This window comes from Asterias rubens, chromosome 12, assembly GCF_902459465.1.
Source record: "Asterias rubens chromosome 12, eAstRub1.3, whole genome shotgun sequence".
Classification (NCBI taxonomy): Eukaryota; Metazoa; Echinodermata; class Asteroidea; order Forcipulatida; family Asteriidae; genus Asterias; species Asterias rubens.
This window is the reverse complement of record NC_047073.1, coordinates 16,150,112-16,173,655: the sequence shown is the minus strand read 5'-3', so window position 1 is coordinate 16,173,655 and position 23,544 is coordinate 16,150,112. Positions and strand designations below refer to the sequence as shown.

General features: G+C 39.9%; 2 protein-coding genes across 5 annotated transcripts in view; both read left to right on the top strand.

The window, feature by feature from the left end:
• Positions 1-513: 513 nt before the first annotated feature.
• Positions 514-15,819, top strand: LOC117298039 (protein sidekick-1-like). The gene is made up of 13 exons (XM_033781266.1): positions 514-892; positions 4,245-4,406; positions 5,239-5,362; positions 6,388-6,545; positions 8,941-9,064; positions 9,451-9,620; positions 10,177-10,337; positions 11,064-11,238; positions 12,169-12,260; positions 12,631-12,760; positions 12,972-13,070; positions 13,786-13,930; positions 14,129-15,819. Exons 2-13 carry the CDS (start codon positions 4,316-4,318, stop codon positions 14,397-14,399), a joined length of 1,740 nt encoding a protein of 579 aa, XP_033637157.1. The 5' UTR covers positions 514-892; positions 4,245-4,315; the 3' UTR covers positions 14,400-15,819.
• Positions 15,820-17,758: 1,939 nt separating this feature from the next.
• LOC117297445 (AP-3 complex subunit delta-1-like) overlaps positions 17,759-23,544 on the top strand; it is a 38,728-nt gene continuing 32,942 nt past the window's right edge. For all 4 annotated transcript variants that reach the window (XM_033780482.1, XM_033780483.1, XM_033780480.1 and 1 more), the window contains exons 1-2: positions 17,759-18,024; positions 22,462-22,557. In XM_033780482.1, coding sequence (XP_033636373.1) covers positions 17,929-18,024; positions 22,462-22,557 — 192 coding nt within the window. In that variant the 5' untranslated portion in view covers positions 17,759-17,928. The remainder of the gene's footprint in view (positions 18,025-22,461; positions 22,558-23,544) is intronic.

The window sequence follows — 23,544 nt, the reverse complement described above, 5'->3', positions numbered from 1 at the left end:
TTTAATTGTTGAAGTTCAATGATTTTCTGTTTATATACAAAAACGTGATACTTATCTGTTCAATGCACTCTCGGAATATAGTCACGCCCCACACATGATATTTAGGATGTAGGATGTGGGGTCAGCAAGAACTGGTTGACAGACCAAACAAAACATAACTAAAACAGAGCAGTGTCTTCATGCATGATATTATCATTATACGAAGGTGGGACTTCGAACTTCTTCTAGCTACCGGGCAATATCGGTGGTCCAGTCGGTAAGACATCTGCTTGGCAAAGGTCGTGGGTCCGAATCCCACCAGAGTAATATGCCTGTGATTTTGTTTCCACATAACTCGGGAGAGCACTGAGTATACAGTGCTGACACATATCGGTGTAAGGGTTAAGCCAAATAATGTTGTTCTTGTTTTATAAATCCTGTGTTTATTTGTGATATTTTTACAGATTTATTCTAATGAGATGAAACCATGCAAGTTCCCTGTTATACTTCATGTGTTGTTAAAACCAACGGTGTAACCAGCTAGCTGCGTATAGACCCCCTTTCCGTACACTACTACTAGTCACGTATAGGAGGTGTAGGTGACATGCGTAGATGATTAAGACTAAACCAACACGTCACTGCTCATGCGGGGGTTTAAAAACCGATGTGCGAACGCGATCGGCCGTCAGTGCTGTAACTCGGCATGGTGAGGGTGGACCGTGTGAACACAAGACAGTATATACGCGCTGTAAATAGTGAGTTTGCGTGACAACTAGTCTGTGGCCTTCATATAGTCGCTTGGGATAAAACCACTTCTCCAGAAATACTACACTACTAGCAGCTTACCGTAGAGAACAAAGGCGGGGAAAATCGCGCCAATACAAAAGTCTTGCAACATTTTCTGCAGTTACAGGTATGTTTTTTTTCTAATGATCTAATGTGACTTATATGCTCCTTTGTAAACACAACACTCACGAGGGCATATTTTATGTCAAATAACTTATACGTCAAGCTTGACATGTGTATGTATATCATTATATCATCTAAAAGTTGTCGTATGTTCTAAAAACAATTTCGGTTGCACGTGTTTTACCCATTCGCATTCGCATTCGTTAAAATTTGTGTATTTTTTTTAAACGCGAATATTGTCTCTTGTAAAGTACATGTACATATGATTGCCTTTTTGTTTGTTTGTGAAAATGTTTATGGGGGTATAGGTTAACCGCTCCATCCCCCTTGAAGGTGTGGGAGCAAACAAGACATTACCACACCTCTACCTATATCTATTTACAGGACTACATTTAAGAGGCACTTATAACCCGAAAATATAGCCACAAAGAAAATAAAATCGATTGTGTGTCTTTAAATAGCACAGCCAGGGTCGTTTATTTACACTCTTGCGGCCTTGTGTAGTAGTTTAACTTTTGCGAACTTCAAATGAGAAATCATGCAATCGAGTTGGGAAAATAGTTTCTGTGCTGCTTTTTTGATACACCTGTTTTTTGTGCAAGAGCTATCAGATCACAAGTGAACATCATTGGTGTTTTAATGACAATTTTTATCCACGTGGTTTACACAAACAAAAACATCTTGCAACAAAGAGGTTTGTAGATACCATTGAATTAAAAAAAAAAACTTTTGGAGGTCCCGTTTGGGGCAAAAAAGTGGGTAATGTTGTTTTGTTTTGACTGTTTTGTTTAGACTGTTTTAATTGTATTAGGCAAATAAAAACAAGAAATGAGTGTTGATGTGCCCGGGGCAGTGTTCAAAACAAATGTCTTAATCTAGTAAGACCGATGTTTTTTTTAATGATTTCACTGTAAACTAAATAAGTATGAATATTCAAATGGAGATGAACAACAATATAACCTTTTTTTTTGCGGACTGTACAGTTATCGGATGGGATATTTCCAGCCACAAGTTTCAGGAAATTTAAGAGGGTATAATGACCCGATTTGCAAAAAGTATAGACATGGGACCGGATAAAGAACGTCTGTGCGGATTTTAAAACAAACATGATATGTTTGTTGTTCTTTGCATGTTGTTTGCGAACGGGTTAAAACATTAAGCATTTATTGCTTCGTTGTTAAAGTCAGTTACTGTATACCGTTTAAAAGGTTTTTGGTAACTCTTTAAGTTTTGTTTTGATGATGGGATAAATATCAATAAACACGAACACGTGACTGAGCTGGTGGGTCGGCGTGGGTTCAAAGAGGGACAGGGTGCTATAATCTATAATCTATAATCTATAACGTGTACATGAGATAAACACCCCACAACGCAGGTATTTCCAACAATCAAGTTTTATTGTGAGGGGTGTGAATTCATGGCCTTGGATGTTGAGGGAAAAGAATGAAAATAATGTACTATGGAGTGCAACCCAATAAATATCAAAGGCACTAGACACTTTCGGTAAGTATCAAAAATAGTTGTTAGCATTAAAACTCACTTGTTAACGAGCAATGTAGAGCTGTTGAAGAAACATAGTTTTTGAGAAAGAGGAAATTTCTCACTCAAATATTAAAAGCCTTCAGCTGGAGCCCTTTATTATGAATATGAAAGCACACAAAGCTGTGCAAGAAGGATGTTTTTCTTTCATATGTTCTTTTGCAACTTCGATGGTCAATTATTGAGCCAAACTTATCTCAGTTTGTTTAATATTGCATGTTGGGAATACTGGTCTTTGACAATTACCAAACGTGTCCAGGGGTGGATTTCACAAAGAGTTAAGACTAGTCTTATCTCGAGTTAGGTCGAGTAACTCGTCCTAACTTAGGACTAGTCATACGTTTGTTATATCTCCTAAGACTAGTCCTATAAGTTAGGACTAGTCCCAACTCCACGGAAATCGACCCAGTGCCTTTAAAGCCATTGGACCCTTTCGGTACAGAACACAAAAAAAGTTCACAGATTTACAAATAATTTACAGGGTTTACAGAAGGTAATGGTGAAAGACTTCTCTTGAAATATTAGTCCATGAAATGCTTTATTTTTTGAGAAAACGGCAAAACAATATAAATTCTCGTTGGCGAGAATTACGAAATTATTTTAAACACATGTCATGACACGGCGAAACGCGCGGAAACAAGAGTGGGTTTTCCCGTTATTTTCTCCCGACTCCGATGACCGATTGAGCCTAAATTTTCACAGGTTTGTTGTTTTATATATAAGTTGTGATACACTAAGTGTGGGACTTGGACAATACTGTTTACCGAAAGTTTATAATGGCTTTAATGCACCAATAACAACATACAGTGGCAAATGTATTCAAACATAGTTTTGTAACACTTATGCCTATAGAAGTCTCACAGCTTTTCCCACTGTTTCCCGGTTGTCAGTTCTCGTCGGCATTTCAAAGATACTTGGTTTGATTAGTGCTTACTCAGTGGAGCTGTTATCAGTGCCTTTTGGCCCAGACCCGGGCTGCGAATTTTGCACGATTTTTTTTCTCCTGCCGCTGCGATTGGCTCTTTCCGTCAGATTACGTCATCATGAAATTGGCCTGCTCTTTCACCAAATCATTGCAATGTCGTTTGGAAAAGAAGAAAAAAAAAAAGATTCGCACCCGGGCTGTCTGTCTGGTCCTTGGTCTATGGTTTGACCAACGACACAACCTAGGGAAGATAAAATTATTAATTTTGATATGGGGAGTCCCGGGCCCGTCGAGTTATTCCTCCTTCGAGCCAAAACACCCCTACACAAGTGAAGTTTTCCAAACGTTCGAGCATCAATCTTTAAAAATGTCCCTACACCTCTCGGCAAATGAAGACCATTTTTCCAGGGCCTATGTCATCCAAGATACCTCATGTTGGAAGTTAGCAACCCCCAGGTCACAATTATTGGGCAACATTTGTTCCATTATACCCCTTTTATTTGGATGTCATATCTGTCTATAAAAAGAGGACTTTTTGACCTACCAAATATTAACGAGGCCGACGCTCTGTTTCCTCCTTAAAGTGAGGTCGTTGGTTTTCAGTTCTCATGTCAAAGGGGATATAGGCCAAGACCAAAAATAGTAACCGTTGCCTCCAAAAAGAGTAACCTGGCACATTCCACAGCCATTCTGGTGGGCAAAATGCTGCACTCGTCATATGGGAAACATCACATTTGCTGTCCACATCAATTCAAGAGTTATTAACAAACAGCTGGACAAGTTTTAAGATGGGAGGGCCATGCATGTGAGAAAAATATACAATAGAAGATTTGTTTGTACAGTGATGTGAAAACAGTTAACGCAAAAGGTGTGCTTTGTTGTTATTTCACAGGCTCGACTGATCATTCCTAGGTTTCAGCGAGAGAGGTTATTCACCGTATCATCCTTATCTCCGAATCTAACATGGCGCCCATCCTCACCGCCTTCGCAATCATGCAGTACTTTATTTGCATTCTCGTTGTTTGCAGGATAACCACAGTCATCGGCATTCCAGGTAACTTTGTATTATTGTCCACAGTAATATCAGATAATAATGTTTAGTCAGTAGTTTATTGTATAAGGACAATTTGTACGCAGACGGGAGTGTTATTCGGCTTTGTGTAATGGATCCGTGGTGTATTGCGGGAACCAAAACAAGTGAGCACTTGGCTTTCCAAAACACCGTGTTCGGCTATGGCTGTAGCAAATTACCCTACGGCTTTGGCTCTGTTATTGGCTTCGGCTATGTCTTTGGTTCCAAAGGCTTTGGTTCTGGCAAAGGTTTCGGCTTTGGTTGTGGCAAAGGTTTCGGCTTTGGTTCTGGCAAAGGTTTCAGCTTTGGTTCTGGCAAAGGTTTCGGCTTTGGTTCTGGCAAAGGCTTTGGCTGTGGCTTTGCAACATTAACATTTTATATTTCAGCTTCACGACTCTTTGAAGAAATTTGCCACCAACGACTCTCTTTGTCCCATGCAATAGTTCATGTTAATCAAACTAATAGGCTTTGCTTTGATAATACAATCGAGATGTGTTGACATGCCCCATTAATCAACCTGATACAGATATTTCGAGCGATCACAAGGTTTTTGACATTCCAGGAAATATTGATACTCAACAGCAATAATTGTTGTATTTGGAGTTGATGGGAAATGATGAAAACAGGGGCAGGGGAAAATATTAACAAAAAGAGAAGCGGGAATGTTTTCGAAACACGAAGGTTATCGAACTTGTTTTTGGTTTATGTGTTTTGATCCATGAAGTATCTGATTTGCTTGACTTTCAACAGATGTGTTATATATCCGTTCTTTTGTTGTTGTTCATAAAAATACTTTTTTATTTTGTACTCACAGCTTCAATAAAACCCATGGATCCTACAGTGACTGCTGGTTCTGATATTACACTGCGATGCGTGCTCAACACATCGGCCACTGCACAGACCGCTAAAGATATCGTCTGGTACTTCAAATCATACAGGTACGCTCTACAGATATTGCAGGAGTGCGACCAGACTATGACGTTAACGTCATCTACCGGTGATGAATGGATTCTGTAAAAAAGTTGTAGGAGTAGCAGTTTTAGAAAAAGAGGTCATTTTCACCCGAACAGTTTTTATCTTAGGAAGGCTAGAGGCAGGAAGCAGTTCTCTGGCATTCCAAAGCACACTTTCATTATTTTCTTGCAACGTCGAACAAAAATTGAGCCAACATTTTTACAGGTCTGTTATTTTATGAATATGTTGTGATCCACCAAGTGAGGATGCTTGTCCTCGACAATAACACAAGTATACCTTGCGTTTAATGTACAGTTACAAATGTGTCTTTTATGCTTCGTGCTTTGGATGGGATGTAAAGCCGTTGGTACCGTGTGTTGTGTAATGCATGCACGTAAAATAACCAAGTGCATTTATAGAAAAGCGAAAGGGCTCACCACAGTGTTTCTGTTATGATTGGCTGCATATTGTGCCACACTTGTATAAAACCCTCATATATGGTACTATGTAAAAGGAGTATACTATAGATCTCTTTATTTAAAGATGCTATGTCAGATTTTTGGCCGATTTGACCCCAAAATTTTGATTTAAAATTCAATAGGTATTTTGACGGGGGTCGAGAAAGTTACAAGCTTTCATTTGAGCCATTGCTCGAAAAAGTCCGCCAATTATTAGTAGCAGTGAAATAAAGTGCTCAACATTAGTTTTTGTCGGGATCCCGACAATATATCACGTGACCAATTCTTATGTGTTTTATAAGAAACGTTTTAAATTGTTGTCATGGTTCCTGACCATTAAGAGTAAAATTTTAACTTGTTTGCATTAGAGCGGGTGATACTCTTTGAAATACCATTTACTCAAAAAAATCTGACATAGCATCTTTAAACGTATAGTCCCATCATAAACCTTGCAGGAAAATACTGAAGTTTAAGCGCCTTGAGCGTCACTGAATGACAGATGCGCACTACATAAGAAGCCATTATTAAAAGAGTTATTTTTATGATTACAGGCACACGATTCCACGGGAAAGGTATGAGGTAATTGATAATATATCAAGGCTTAGACTGCGCAATCTTACATTCGCCGATTCTGGAACCTACTTCTGCGCATTCGAGAGCGACGGTTTCAATCTAATGCAGTTCCAAGGCACCATGCTATATGTTGGAGGTAGGTCATTGCATTAAGAATAACGGTGGTTTTATAATTAATTCAAGGGGAACTGTGGTCTTATGCCTTTAAAGGCGTTGCTCTAGAAGGTCGGGTTTTCGATTAGGCCATGAGTATTAGACTTGTGACCAAGTCGTTCGAATTTGTAACGAGGTTACGGCTCTCACGTGATTCTCAAGGGCCCAATTGTTCTGCTTGAAGGCAGTGGACACTATTGGTAATTACTCAAAATAATTATTATCACAAAACCTTTCTTGGTGACGAGTAATGGGGAAAGGTTGATGGTATAAAACTTTGAGAGAAACGGCTCCCTCTGAAGTGACATACTTTTCGAGAAAGAAGTAATTTTCCACTAATTTGATTTCGAGACCTCATATTTAGAATTTGAGGTCTCGAAATCAACCATCTAAACGCACACAACTTCGTGTGACAAGGGTATTTTTCTTTTATTATTATCTCGCAACTTCGACAACCAATTGAGCTCAAATTTTCGAAGGTTTGTTATTTTATGCATCTGTTAAAATACACTAAGTGAGAAGACTGGTATTTGACAATTACCAATAGTGTCCAGTGTCTTAAAAAGCACAAAAAATAACTAAGCACAACAAAATCATGCTAAACAGAACATGGTTATCAGCCACAATACCATCCCACACATACTAACTGGCTGGTATCATGTATATGCTTGATTTTGCTAAGCAGAAATAATTTAAGCAGTATAAGGTCTGCATCTGTGGCTGGTATTGCAGGCTTAATTTTGCGAAGCGGAAATAGTTTAAGCAGAGCAAGGTCTGCTTAAGCAGCTCTATGAATGTTGGCTCTGCTCTGTGATGATAATTACCATGGAGGTAGAATTAGTGGATCCCGACTACTGCATTACACACTCGTGGGCTATAATTGACCTGGATTCACTACTAAAAATACCTAACATATTATAGCCCAGGTTGTAACCCAGAAAGTGGTTTCAAAAATGGAATTTGTACTTGGATCTTTCGCAATGTTTGAACAGATTTCATGTCATATTCACTGAGAAATGCGTCAGGCATAATAGCACCCGGAATTTAGAGTGTGCCACATGAATGGGGCCGTGTAGTCGGCAGGATTTGCGGGCGCAGGGTAAGAGTATTTCGCAAGAGAGCTGTTAAACGCTATGACAGCGACAACAATTTTACGACTCTGTATAACAGAGTACCATGGTGATGGTGAATTATTTTCCTATGACTAGTCACTCTGTGGGGTCTTTGGATTTGAAACATAAAACGGCAAATAGCTTTATCCCGGGTTTGTTACGATTTCCCTTAATTGTCATAAATCACAGATCGATTCGGCAAATGAACAAATTGCGTTTTTCTCCGGCATGGTTTGAACCACTTGTACCGATCTTTATGCAGGGTTAAAACCGCTTACCGTTGAATTTATTATTATTTACAACTTAAGAATAACAATCAATGGTTAGAAATAAGGGTTTTTGTGTCGACTCAATGTTAATGGAGTTGTATCGAGCCCATTCCAGACTTAATAATGCGCCATCTTTGATGAAACGTGAACGCGTGAAAGGCTATCACTAGCAAGGTTTAGCTGCAAGTTACGCGAGCAAACGTGAACGTGAACGTGAACGTCATACAATTTTGTGTCATTTCTGGGTGACGTCGCCACTTTGGGTTTATTGTACGCTCACGTATGACGTCTGTGCGTACGTACGTACCTCACTCCACGTATGCTTAAAACGTGAGATTTTAACGACACAATTTTCTGACGTTCACGTTCACGCGGAACGTGCAGCTAAACCTCCGTATTGACCGAGAGTCGTGCCCAGCGCGTTTAAGCGTGCACATTTCCATTGCTTTACATCAAAGATAGCGGTCAGTGACGTCATGTGCAAAGCATCTTACAACGAGCTCCAGGGAGACCAGTGGAGTGCAAAGATACCCTGATAGGAATCGAACCCATGATCTATAGCATTGAAGGATAAGTCTTAAACGCCCGGTCACCGAACTTGCCCCTTTCGTAATCAGTAAAAATGGGTAGGTACGGTAACCACATACAACTCCTGTTTTTGTGGTGAAATTCTAAACTGTGAATACGTTTCCGAAACCGCACTACTTCTCGGAAACGAAACCAGTAAACTTTATCCTACTTATTAAATGACTGTAATATAAAAACACTCTTCCGTTGAAATCCATACGAACGTTATAAAAAAAAGTTTAAATCGTGCAAAGCAATCACCACACCTTTATTGTATTCGTCTCCTACACATAAATAAAGGGTTATACTCTGTAAAAAGAACCAAACTACTATGTGAGCATCTATCCTTTAAAGACTCCATAAGAATATGAGAGGGTCACATTTATGCCTAAATGCAAATTAACATTTCCCATTGTCATTTATCCATTAGTGGCTCCCTCACCACCCATGGGCCTCCGATGTCATAGTACCAACCTGTTGGACTTTTGGTGTGAATGGAAAGATGGAGTCATGAACAACATTAAGACACACTACAAGTTCAGCTACCGCCCAGCGTAAGAAATAAAGCTAACATTAATTTATATTTTAATAATTTTTCGTCATATTTCAGGGTGCTAAAAAAATCATTTCCAGGTTTGAATTAGCCCCTCCCACAAAATATAGTAATTAGAACAAATCCACGCATGCATACAGACTGGTTGGCAAACACTATTAGCCGTTTTTCAGAACCAATTACACTAAATATATTTACCCATGTGCTAGCGCAAACCTCAGCTCTGGCTTGTAGACTGGGCAATAAGCAGCCAGCCAAACGCACAACCAAACACATGTTCAACGTTCCTGCTTTTTCACCAACAAGTATAAGTGCGCACGCGCGATATGTTATTTACATCTTTTTGGGAAAGGATCTATTCAAATTTCTTCCTGCCTTGATACACAGATATGGTCGCAACGATTGGCGAGACTGCCCGAAGCTGGACGGACGAGGGAGCCAGACTTGCATGGTGCCCCGTAATCAGAACAACGGTTTCTCGCAACTGGTTCGCGTCACAGCCTCCAACCTGCTGGGGTCCTCCACTTCGGAAATACGCTTTAACCCAGAAACATCAAGTGAGTATAGAGCAACGAATTCATTACCGATGTCTAATAGGCCCTTTGCAAAACCAAGGTTTCTATTTGTAGAATCCGGCTCGGGCTCCGCCGGCAATTTTGAAAGCGTGCACTTTAGGTACGGGACCGCCTAAGCCGGAGCAAAAGAGACCAAGCCATGGTTTCGAAATGGCCCAAGGCATTTTCAGAACTGCAATTTTGAAATCTTCTGCAACACGGAATGAGACTTTAGAAAATCAGACCTGGCCATCCTACTGGACTGTATAGACTGTGCAAGTTTCGCGCGTTTGCGAACATTTCTTTGAGACCACTTTGGTCCCACCTGCATTTGTAACTTAGGGAAACAAACTCGCTCAAATAAGCGCGAGACTTGCACAGTCTATCATTTTTAAATATTTAGCATAACTTTCTGCATTTCTGTGTACTTTTTAAAACACTGGAGGTAGTGTATCTAGCACTGCCTCTACTTTTCCCTATTACTGCTGCTTTATAAGTGAAGAAAGACATATAACTTTAACATGATGTTTGTTCTGTCTTCCCTCCCTGTTCGATACAGCTATTCCCAACCCTCCGACCAACGTGCAGATTGAGACGCTAGGCCCAGAGGAACTACGCATCTCTTGGGCTCTACCCAAGGAGTGGGATGATCAGATGTTTGCGTCTTTCTTGGAATACCGTCTGGAGATTTCTACAGACACTGGCTCTATGTCACGTATGGTGGGTAAAATAATTGAATCAGACAGTCTATTAATAGATGTTTCCGCAGTTACGACATGCGTAAACCGAAAGGGGGAAAAGTTGTCACTGTTGACACCTACACGCAAGCAACCTTGCCCTCCCGAATTAAACTGCACCCAGCCCCCGACCCACATTGGGTGTGGGAAGTGGGTGACTGAGTGCGGTGAGAGTTGGTAAGGGTCGGTCTTCCGGGGAACTCGGGCGGGTGAGGGTGTTGCTAGTGACTGTGTGGCAGGCGATTCTGCCCCCGGAGATTCTGACCACCCACACGACCAACTGTTGGGACATAATCTCCGGGGACAGATTTCCCTAGGGTGGGGGACTTAGGGAGGGGGGGGGGATGAAATAAACGCAAGGGTTATTGTGCTGCTTATACAGGGGAAATCCCTTTTGAAACTGTTTTCATATTGGATTGTTAACAGCTTGACTAATATTCTTATTTTAAAGAAGTTTTGTATGTTTTGAGATGTACATGTTTACATTTCACTGTGAACAATAAGGACCTATTGACTTATAAAGGTCACTTCAAGGTTCGGGCTACAAACCAACTATTTTTCCCAGGGACCGTTGCCACCTACTCCATGGGGCTGAAACAGGGTTATCCTTTACAGTCCATATGGATGTAGGGTTAGATGAAGAATACGGGAAATGTTTTGGAACTGAAAAACCTACGATTTTGACACAATTTCCTTGTCTCTCGTTAAGATTCCTGATCTGAATCATGGAGAAAGCTATCTTCAGACTCGTCGATACACAGTGAACAATCTCACCCCACACACGACATACAGAGTGTGGGTATCATGCCGGACTCTGGTGAGCTACGGTGACGAGCAGTGGAGTGACTGGTCCGTTGTCGTCAGCGGACTGACGGCAGAAGCAGGTAAGAGCCAACCTCGTCCCCAGGGTATGTCGAGCGGTTACAAGGTTGACCGCTCTCTCACCCTGGTATTGAATCATTTGCATATCCAAAATTTTGGATACGTATGCAAAATTCAATTAGTCTGGCTACTTTTCGAAATTCACATCTTATTCATAATCTCGTATGTACTAGTAAGGTACCAGATTGTATAGCTTGTTTGTACATTGTTATTGGCCGGCAACAGGGTGTTCCTATGAATATGGAAAATATACTAATATTGTAAAGTCGTTGTCCAATCAGGGTCCAAGTAAGGAGTTTCCATCCCAGGGTTTACTATTGTAAACATGGTTGAAAATAAAGTAAACCATGGGGACGAGGTTGGGTAAGGGCTATTTCAAAGGCTAAATAAGGGCGTGTCTGAATAATGGCGGCTACGGCTATAAGGATCGCTACATCACCATGTTTTGAATAGGCTATACTTAGCCACACCCTTAGCAACAGTCGTAGCAGTATCCATCGATTCGGATACTGGCTACTTGCAGGTCAAACAGAAGCGTGCATTTACGTACTAGTCAACCATAACCAAATACAATGAAGCTGCTATAGCATAAAATACTGCTTGACCTATTTTTTGGCTTAGCAAACGTTTCCGTGCTAAGCAAGTTATTGTGATTACAGCGTTAGAATGGCTACGAGACGTTTGAAAAGAAGGAGAGAAAACCAAACGAAAATGTCATTTCGTCTGCTCACTGGCACAATTTGTATGGATTGTGGAGCTCCTGGAGTTTATATTGATCAAGAGTGGTCTTCAAAATATTTGTTTGGCAAAAAGAAACGTTAATTTAATGAGTAAAACATTGATCTAGGTTCGACCATAGAGAATCTCGGTTCGACAAACTTTGTGAATTCTTTCACCAACATTTTGTTTCTCTTATTCCTCATTCCTGGCAGCTCCGAATGCAGCAGTACAAGACATCCAAGGCCAAGAGTATGATAATACAGTCGACCCCGCGTACAGACGAGACGTATTTCTGCAATGGAGGGTATGTATTCATGTAGATTGAGTGGGAAGATGTAGGCCGATTGCATGCAAAGGGAAAAATAATTATTCTTTCACCTCGATCCCACTTGACAATTTGAGAACCCCACCCCGATTGAAGTGGCAGCACGCCGTGGTGTTACCGTGATTACGAATTTATGTTTCCATTTTGAAATAAAAATATCCTACTTTTTGTATTATTGAAAGTGTTTCCAAGGGTTGAATGGAGATATCGATTTCTGAACAAGAGGCCTGAAAATAGCAAGTTTTTGCGAATCTGTTTTGTAAAAAATGCTCCCAGGGTTTGGACGTGGGAACGTCAGAATGCAATAAATCCTTAATGTTTGTTTGTTTGTTTGTTTTTTCGTCACAAGGATCTTCCAGAGGAGAATCGACGGGGAGTAATAAATGGATATGACGTATCACTCCGGCTGGAGCAACTAGACGGCTCCTCTGACGTAGTTAGATCGGTTCGAGCGAACGGCACCATGGTTTTATTGCAAGGTAGGTCCAATACACCGATCGAATAGGCCCTGCCTCATTTTTCATTGACCAATCACATCCGGAAAATCTGCCAGCACTGATAAATAAACAATTTTGCGTATATATATTGTATGGTACAATGACGTGCTTGATCACAGTTCCCGCTCAAAGTTGAGTTCATCAGCATATTTCAATTTGATGCCCGATTAATGTGTGGTAATTATCTTTTCAGACTTTGATAAATTCCGAGGTTACTATGTGGACATTGCTGCTTGTAACAGTGCAGGATGCGGCCCCATTGCAAGTTACTTCCTGGCAGATAAAACTTCAGGTACGATTCTACATTAAAGGAGGATACCAGGACCCAGTTTGATAGAGATGCTGTAGCATGAAGTAGCATAACGTGCAATCTTTTACTGGTATCCTGCAAAGAAGAAGCGATTTGGGTCAGAAAATATACATTTAGCGGGACAAGGTTTTTGATCCATGATAAACCAAATAATATTCTAAACACTTGACAAGCGTTAACCTATTGGTAATTGATTTGTAGGTAAAGGATACAAAAATGTGTCACCCTTTTGTTAAACAAAATTGCCTCGCTGTTCCGGGTTTCTATTAAAAGAGGATAACATTTAATCAACGGATTTCAAGTTAAATAGAACAAGACCAATACAGGAAACACTCTATAGCCTACGTGTATCCGGTTTTTTTTATACGCGGGCGCTTCGTCCCACGGGGTCGATCTCAGGGTCCCTGTTCATATCCCGAAATTACGAGTGCCTTTGGAAGAAGGATGACAGACGTTAGGATACGGGGATGGGAAAGTTTGTTGACCTATATATAATGGTTAAAGGGGAACTTTAATAGAAATTTCAATTGTCTACGTGCGCGCAGTTTATGTTGTCGTTGTCGTTGTCGTTGTCGTTGTCGTTGTCGTTGTCGTTGCCGTTGCCGTTGCCGTTGTCGTTGTCGTTGTCATTGTCGTTGTCATTGTCGTTGTCGTTATGAAATTTCACTTCATTTTTTTATATTATACTTCCCTACAGAGCCAGGCGCACCAGAGAATGTACGTGTCCAAAATGCATCTGATACGTCAGTCATGATCACGTGGCAACAGCCAACAAGGCCGAATGGTTTTATTGAAGGATATTACGTAGATTGGAGCAAGGGATTGTCCGAAGATGCAAACAGGTAAAACTGCTGCCCTCTCAATCGGAGTCTTATTTTGTGAAGTAATTGTGCAAAATATAAAAATATGTTGTCTCATAGTAATTTGTTTTTCAATGAAACAGCCCTTTCGGTTTGTAGGCCCTGTATTATTTTAAGAATGTTTTTAGGCAAGTTCCAGAGTTGAAAAGTCAAAAGTCTTCTTTTTTTTGCGTCCAACAGTTTCGCAGAAGTGAACGGTTCCGAGACGTCTTACACCATACAAGGAGTAGAACCCAACAAATTGTACCAGTTCAGAGTGAAAGCACGGAACTCTCGGGGCTACAGTGGTTGGTCGAACGCCCCAATCCAGCACACAGGCACCGGGTCCCGAATGGAGCTACTGCGCACCCTGATCAAAGTGCTTCACACCCTGCTGGTCGACATGCAAGAACCGGGTGATGACGGCAATGGTAACCAAGTCACGCTCGAGACCATCTCGACCTTTTTGTGAGAGTCAATCTCGACCTAATTGAGAGAGCCCATCTCGACCTTTTTGTGAGCGCCCATCTCGACCATTGTGAGAGCCCATCTCGACCCGTTGTGAGAGACCATCTTGACATTTTTGTGAGAGCCATTAATCTCGACCTCTTTTTTGAGAGCCCATCTTGACTTTTTTTGCGAGTGCCCTTTAGAGGTGGCTGTGGATGTAGATACGTTATGAGATGATTCTATTGACCCTACACCTTGAAATGTTGTGGTGACGTCACTTGTTTCTAACTATTATTAACGAAAGCGACACTCAAAGAGAGACGTGTACCATCTGTTCACAAACGTTTATAGCAAGATGGTTTGCAAGGGCGAGACCTCAGATGAGTTAATCTTGTCGAGTCTGATGCTCTATTGTTGACAATCAATAAAATCTTGCTTCACATTGTAAACAAAATATAAACTTACGGTGAAATCCATGAGCAGACGAGTTCTGCTGGGGGTCAACGTGTTTTTGCAATTTCGGTTTTAGAACTTTTCAGTTCCCATGTAGAAAGATCATTGTGTTGCATTGTCTCACACTGACCACATTATTTTTATTTTGGGCGTTTTAACACAAAGTGGTGATGATGTCCTAAATGTGTAAACTTGATGTAAAAGCACCGAAGAAAACTTCTCCTGACTAATCCAAGTGATATTTATTTTATTTCAGCAGTGAAGATGTCAACACATCCTTCTGTGATGTTTCAATAGACACTTAATTGACCATTGGTTTTGTTTTGTTTTGTGAGTGAATTTTGCACACATTCTTGCGTGGACTTATTATACTTTTGCACATTCAAGTACGAACGAGTTTTGATTGGCAAATTCTTTGCATGCGGTATTGCAGTATTTCAGCTAGAGGTATCTCTCAGGAATATTGGTACACTAGTAACAATGAACACAATGAATGGCTTCTAGATAAATCTGTCCTTGTTCATTACAATTAGAATCATGGTACGTGAGTTTCATAAAAAGCAAAACAGGCTAATGAACGATTCTTTTTAGTGTGACATGAATAATATATTCTTGCATTATACTTTGCTCAACTTTATCGAGTAAAATATCAGTTAATATTTTTGATATACATGTTTTATTAATTTGTAACCTGTTCAATATGGTAATCAATCAGTAATCTACGACGGTAATCACTTTATTTTTAAATATTGTACAGTTATACTCTTAAATAATAATTATAGGGAAGAAAGTCTTTCATGCGTTGCGACAATAAATTCTAAAATATTTTTTGAAGATTTATTATTGTGTATAGATACTGAACAATTACCATTTCCTATTTTTGTTGTATTTAAAGTTAAATATCTATTTTCGGCTTGTTTGGTTAGGATTTGTATGAATTTTAAGCATACCTCAATTTGAATTCCTGGTGATAATAAATCCGAAAATTCCTTTACCTCAAAAAACAAGTCTCACGATTCTTCTCTTGTCTTTATCACACTATAAGACAGACTTTCTGTTTTAATGTAATTGATTGAACATATGTACATGTTAGTTATGTTAAATTTGCATCGGGGACAAAGAATATTATTTGTTTTTTACCCAAACACCGATGTTAAAGGAACACGTTGCATTGGATCGGTCGAGTTGGTCTTTGAAAAACGTTTGTAACCGTTTGTTGTAAAATACATATGATTAAAAAGATATTTTCAAAAGTAGAATTTATGGGAGTCAAATGTTTGACTCCCATAAATGGCCGACCGTGTTAGTTCGCAAAGTAAAAAGAAAACCACGCAATTTCCAGGCAAATGTGTGTGGATCATTGCAGTCTATTGAAACATCTTTCTACCCATTATGCATTTTATAACAAACGGTTACAAACGCTTTTCAAAGACCAACTCGACCGATCCGAGGCAACGTGTTCCTGTAAAGCACCGTTACTTTCCAAAGCTCTGAAAACATTTCACAGACATACTCGGGTGGGATTTGAACCAACGACCTTTGCCATTCCAGAGAGGATGACTTGGTAATAATTGTAAGGGGCATTAATAAAGAAAAAAAGTACATATGTATTCTGAAACAATGTTATTATTATGTGGTTTAAGGTTGTGTGTTGGGTCTTTATTCGAGGGGGTGGGGGGGGGGGGGGGCTTGTTGGTTTGATTGTTGTTGTTTTGTGGTTTTCATTCATCTGGTACCCCCATCCTTTCAGTCACATCCTGATAACTTTTGGGTCAGATTTGACCTGGATACAGGTCCGTTGGGGGCCTGATCCATTGATGGGTCAGTTATGCTCTGGTATCTCTGTCAAAATTGCACAGAATTGGGTCAAACTGACGCGGCTATAATCTTGGTTGAAATCCCTTTAACCACTTTTCGGAAAGGCTCGGGCCCCAATGACCCAGAATCCGGATCAAGTTTTGAGCGACATGTGAGTTTTGGGAAAGTTTTCCTTTCACCTGTTCCGGGTTACTGTGAATGAACTGCCCTACCAAATATGGGCAATGATATTGGGAAGACTCGGGCACACCAAGAAGAATGGGTACTAGGGCATTGGACAGAGCAGAGAGAAATAATTACACCCTATACCTGACACTAAAAATTATGTTTGTGTCTGTAAAAAAAAACTCACCAATGCCCTTTACCAAGGAGTGTATACTATCTACGGCCCAATACCCCATGATTTTATAACATGTTCTTTTTCACGTTTCAAGTCGACGACTATCCTGGAATTTACCGTTTTTTACAACTTCTCCTCCACACCTGCCAGTTGACCGCTCGGTCACGAAAGCAAAGAATACCACAAGGTGGCGCTCTACCTGATTGTGTGGCCTAGTTTCTAGATCCCCCGGCGGCCGTTGCATGAGCATTCATTTTTTGGTCGGAGTGTTGAGCAAATTTTCATGTAAATGCATTTATGTGCATCATGTCAATGCAGCAGGACTAGACACACACAGACATAAATCGTGAGACGAAACCTTGGGAAAGGGGATACAAAAAACGCGATCGGAAACGCTTTCTCTAATGGCAATCTAATTGATTGAGTTACATGCATGTATTATATTTTTTTACAAAGTTCATCTAATGGAACGCAATATTTTATTATTTCGCTTTTTGTATATATATTTTTTTAAATCGTATTTTTAGCTAAAATTATAGATTTCGCGTTATGATATAGGCTTTAACTTGACCTGTTTAGCTATTAATGTCCCTTTATCCAACTTACTAACAAAATTAAAATGCAAGTGTATCAAAATTTTAATATATTTATCGCTTCAATTTTACGCTGGTTCACTACCTAGCACGCCGTTGCTAACTAACGCACTTGAATAGATACCAGTGAATTACTGACGTGTCTTGCCCAGTGCTCATGTGACATCTAACACCGCCATGTTGTCTGCACAGAAAAATACCCAGTGCATACGGTCTGCACCAGTAACGTTAAACTGAAATGGAGCAGTAATTTTCTCCAGAAATTCGCACAATTCGTGCTTGTTTTGCAAGGAATTTAACCTTCTCAGATTCTCTGGTGTAGTGGGGTATTGCATTAGGTAGTCATCATGGCTCTGAAGAAGGTAAAGGGAAGTTTGGAGCGTGTTTTCGACAAGAATCTGCAAGATTTGGTGAGGGGCATACGGAACAACAAGGAAAATGAGGTGGGTGGATCGAAAGAGACAGATGTTATTTTTAAAAATTTCATTGTAAACAAGAATGACATAAAATCATATTCGGTCATGAATTGAGTATTTAATGAGTTGCTTTTTAAAGGACATGGTACGTTGGTTTAAGAAGCCGTCTGGTGATGAAAACACTGATTTGAGGATACATTTGTTGGAAGCAGGGCCAGATTTCAATAGCACAGCACAGTTAAACAATTTCGCGTACCAGTCAAAAATTGTACTTATCAAATGGTAGTTTGGCAGCTTATTTTGGTAGACCTAAGTATAACTTATATTCCATTTTGTTGGGCTTTGCTATTATTAGGTCATGTGTAGGTGTAGCCCCATAAATCGGTCCAACCACTCCGTATCCTTGGCCCCAGCACCACTGGTATCAAAACCTTTCGCTTCCTTGAAAAACCATCTGCAACGTTCTGCATCATGAAACTTACCGATCTAATGCTTCAGAAGTTGCAGATAGCACTACACTTGGAATCGTTTAAATAGGTATCACAGATTTTGAGTAAAAATCAAGTGAACTTTGCGTGTGAATTTTCTCAACTAACGCTCTTTTACCGCTAATGCCGATATGCCGATTGTCCCCTTGGTGCTGGGGCTGGGGCCAAGGATACGGAGTGGATTGGACCGATTAATGGGGCTAGTGTAGGTGCTATTTAAGAAGTAAATTAAAAGCAGCTCATGAAATTGGGCCAAGGGGTGGATTTCACAAAGGTAGTCCTAACTTAGCATGCTTAGGACTAGTCCTAGGCAAAGCTGAGTAAGATAAGAGATAGGACTACCTGTAACCTGTAACCATAAGGTTTATCGCATTCAGAAACGCAATGCATTGTGGGAAGGAATATGGGGCGTATCTATGCAGTTTCTACGACTCGCGCACGCAACGCCTACGTGTATACCTTTGTGTGGGTTCAACAGCGCCCTCTCTTGGTATTTTGCTATTCACGATAAACCTTATGACTGGACCAATGAACTACTACTGTTCGATCCTGAACACACTAAACACAGAATTGATTATGCGTAAAGGTAAGCAGGCATGACGGGGAAACAAACAACATGTCCCTTCCCAAATTTAGGCAAAATCAAGGTTTCTGTGGATCCTTAAAATGTATTAAAACATCTTAAATTGAGCTTCCCAAGTTTAATTAAGGTCTTTTAAAACCATTCAAAGTTATTAAATTCAGTTTGGGATCATTATATTGCCCGAGCTGTAACCTGTGCAAGTTTTAAAATCATGCAAAAGGAAGTAAAGTTTGGCAAAACAATGTCCATTTCCAAAAATTGGTCCCAACAACTACTAAGTACGCATTTTAATGTGTAAAAAGTCTGGTTCTGTGCCAACAATGTCGTTGTGTCTTTATATAGACGATATGGGAATCACACCTTTTTACACAAGTTTCGGACTTCCCTTTAAAAGCACCTTGGGGGAGCCACAATCAAAACGGTACTACAGTACTGCCCATTTAAATGTACATTGTCAATTTTTGTAATAGAGAATATTCTTAATTTTGGGAGTGAAAAAAGAAAAGGCTTTTAGGCTTACTGAGGCTCGTTCAGAGAATCGTTAAGCCAGGCAGGAACATATCCAATCTATGCGTTAGTGGTCACTTTAGTTTGTGTATTTATTGTTGGCTACTCGATCACTGTCAAAGTAGGCGCTATACGATCATCCTGTAATATAGCATTTGTTACTTTAGCGGGTAAAAAAATGATGAATGAGAAGCCGTTTTAGGTCCAAAACATTCATTTACGCACACAGGGTACCAGAGTAGACTGCACGTTGGGTTGTGCTACATTTGGACCGAAATTGGTGTCCAGCAACCACTTGACCAAAGAAAACTCGTCCATCCATTTCGCAGTTTTCTTAATTTGTATAATAATTAACTCTGACGACAGTATGGCTTTAAAAATTCATCCTCTTTTCCTATGTCACTCCATACCAAATTGTTTGGACTTGGAAGATAAGATGGGAATGCCTGACTCCTTCGATAACAATTGTTGTCGTCTCAGCCTACCTGTACCTGTAACACCATTCCTGAATCCTTCACTTTGGCATGTCGTGGTCTACGTAGCCTTCTGGCAGGACTAATACATCTATTAATTATAGGCCCTACTATGGTCATATTTGAAACACTTCATTTTGTGTCATTCTTCCACATAAATTCAAGATTTCTAAAAAATAACAGCTGAACAAGTATGTTTATGTTGCCCCCCCCTTTCTTCATATCAAGAGATTATCAAAATCAGATGGTACAATCGCCATGTAAGTAACATTATCTTCAAGTACGCGCTAATCCTCCAATCAGATTCGCAGAATGGAGTGGTGATAAAAACCTATATTGCACGGCTGATATCACTACCATGCGTATTGTGTGTTCACATGGCGCTCGTGGAAATACGGAAAAATATAGCGCGTCTGCGTCCCATATCCAACTCGGCCTTCGGCCTCGTTGAATATGGGACGCAGAAGCGCTATATTTTTCCGTATTCCACTCGCGATTGTGTAATAACTTATTTTATATAACACCCAAGCAGATCCTTGCCATTTGATTGGAGGATTGTCCGTCACGTGATAGCAAATAAAAGTACCATTACACGCTGAGTCACTCACCGTGCTTTTTCGTTCCATCCGAAAAGTACCATTGCACGCTGCCAGCGTGCAATGGTTCTTTTCGGATGGAACGAAAAAGCTGAGTAAAAACATCACTGCGTGCGCGTGTCTTTGGTAACGCAGCAGTGTTACTGCAAGGCATATTAGTAAAATTACTAGCATTCGGCTTCTACAATTAAAAATTGTAGGCCTACGCTTTGTTTGTTTTGAAAGTTGTATCTTTCAATCAAAATGACAAAGATCTACTTGGATGTTATATAAAACAAATAATGAATGTTTTTCATTCGTGCAATGGTGCGAAAATGTTCATTCGTTGAAAGCTGGAATGTTCCATTCAACTCGGCTCCGCCTCGTTGAATAGAACATTCCATCTTTCAACTCATGAACATATTCGCACCATTGCACTCATAAACATTCATTATGTGTATAATATTGCACGGCTAATATCACTACCATGCGTATTGTGTGTTTTTTTTTACGCGCCAAGTTTGCTTTAAGATAAATACGTTATCACACGCGCGCTCGTGGAAATACGGAAAAATATAGCGCGTCTGCGTCCCATATCCAACTCGGCCTTCGGCCCCGTTGAATATGGGACGCAGAAGCGCTATATTTTTCCGTATTCCACTCGCGATTGTGTGATAACTTATTTTATATAACACCCAAGCAGATCCTTGCCATTTGATTGGAGGATTGTCCGTCACGTGATAGCAAATAAAAGTACCATTGCACGCTGAGTCACTCACCGTGCTTTTTCGTTCCATCCGAAAAGTACCATTGCACGCTGGCAGCGTGCAATGGTACTTTTCGGATGGAACGAAAAAGCTGAGTAAAAACATCACTGCGTGCGCGTGTCTTTGGTAACGCAGCAGGTGTTACTGCAAGAAGGCACTCACCGTGCTTTTTCGTTCCATCCGAAAAGTACCATTGCACGCTGGCAGCGTGCAATGGTACTTTTCGGATGGAACGAAAAAGCTGAGTAAAAACATCACTGCGTGCGCGTGTCTTTGGTAACGCAGCAGGTGTTACTGCAAGAAGGCATAGTAAAATTACTAGCATTCGGCTTCTACAGTTGAAATTGTTTGTTTTGAAAGTTGTATCTTTCAATCAAAATGACAAAGATCTACTTGGATGTTATATAAAACAAATAATCAATGTTTTTCATTCGTGCAATGGTGCGAATATGTTCATTCGTTGAAAGCTGGAATGTTCCATTCAACTCGGCTCCGCCTCGTTGAATAGAACATTCCATCTTTCAACTCATGAACATATTCGCACCATTGCACGCATAAACATTCATTATGTGTATAATATAAGATTTTTATACCATGCAGGAAGTATAGTATAGGCTCTGCAGCTCTTTGTAATCATGTGTGACGGTGATGTCATCTGGTTACTTGGTATATCAAGGGTTTCTATAAAAAAAAAACAGAGGCCAGAAACTCTTGGTTCTGTGTTGTCTTTAATAGAAATAACAGGTAAAAAAGGATCAGGCCTTTGCTTCTTTTTTGAAAGGGTAAGGGCACCAAGGCATTTTCTTCTTTGTAAAGGGCACCCACTCTATGAGGAAATTGTAAATTTCTAGTGAAATTTTTAGTGGAGACAATCACCTTCGTTGCCTCCGTGAAATATCAGGCTTTTAGGATTATCAATGTTATTCTGGAATAACTTTGATACTCTGATTGTACTGAAATTATCAAGAAATCTAATTTGTAGATTTGTCTCGTGGACAGAAACTGATGTAATTTTGTGTAGCCCGCAAAGTCATAAGATTTAACATATTATAACTCTCTTTCTCTCTACAGGCCAAGTACATAGCATCTTGTATTGATGACATCAAGCAGGAGTTGAGACAAGACAACATTGCAGTCAAAGCCAATGCTGTCGCAAAATTGAATTACGTAAGTTGTACATCATGTGTAAGATAGCAGAGCTAACAAGATTTACTTGTGTTTCGCAAAAATGGAATTTGTGCACAGCAACAATGATGGGTAATAACCTTTTTTTGTGTACAAAGACACCAAATAAACAGCAGATAAATATTGAGTAACTCTTTGCAGATCTTATATTGACAAACTCAATCACTTTTTACTAATCATTGACACAGTGATTGTTAATTGATAAATGACAATCAGATTCATGTGAAACTGCTACATTTTGGTTTACAAACTGTTATTTTAATGGACATGGACAAAATGTTTACCCATTGTTGTGGCTGTGCACACTGATTATAGAAGGAGTTGTTGTTTTAAAAACATGTTTCCCAATTCCTTTTCTGCAATTTATGTACATTGTACCTATCACACATTCATATAAATTCATCAACAAAAGATCATAAATTTATGAACAGCTAAATATTGCAATTTAAAATATGTGTTGGTTCAGGTTAGCAGTCATCACGTTCTGGCATAAAGTGACAGATTTAGACCAATTTATTGCCTGCTATCTGCTCAAGAGGCTCAGAATTCCATTTGGAAAGTGCAGCTGCATTCCTCCATGGTTAAGGCTGCTTAATAGCTTCCCATTAGCTAATTCTATTGTAAATATGAGACAGTGTGAAACCCTACACTAGTATTTAGTCCATGTCTGAGTTTGAAGAAACACAGAGCCGACCAAAGTGCATCTGTTATGCAGGCATTATGCCTCCTAATAAGAGACCTTAAAAATACAATGTGCATACAAATATGTACGTGTCCAGTGCCTTTAAAGGCAGTGGACACTATTGGTAATTACTCAAAATATTTATTAGCATAAAACCTTTCTTGGTGACGAGTAATGGGGAGAGGTTGATGGTATAAAGCATTGTGAGAAACAGCTCCCTCTGAAGTGCCATAGTTTTCGAGAAAGAAGTAATTTTCCACGAATTTGATTTCGAGACCAAGTTAGAA

What these genes read in the sequence shown, in the direction of transcription:
- LOC117298039 (XM_033781266.1), top strand. Translation starts at nt 4,316, where the DNA reads ATGGCGCCCATCCTCACCGCCTTCGCAATCATGCAGTACTTTATTTGC. An exon ending in CACAGTCATCGGCATTCCAG is followed by an intron (nt 4,407 to 5,238) that starts GTAACTTTGTAT and finishes TTGTACTCACAG; the next exon opens with CTTCAATAAAACCCATGGAT. An exon ending in AAGTTCAGCTACCGCCCAGC is followed by an intron (nt 9,065 to 9,450) that starts GTAAGAAATAAA and finishes CTTGATACACAG; the next exon opens with ATATGGTCGCAACGATTGGC.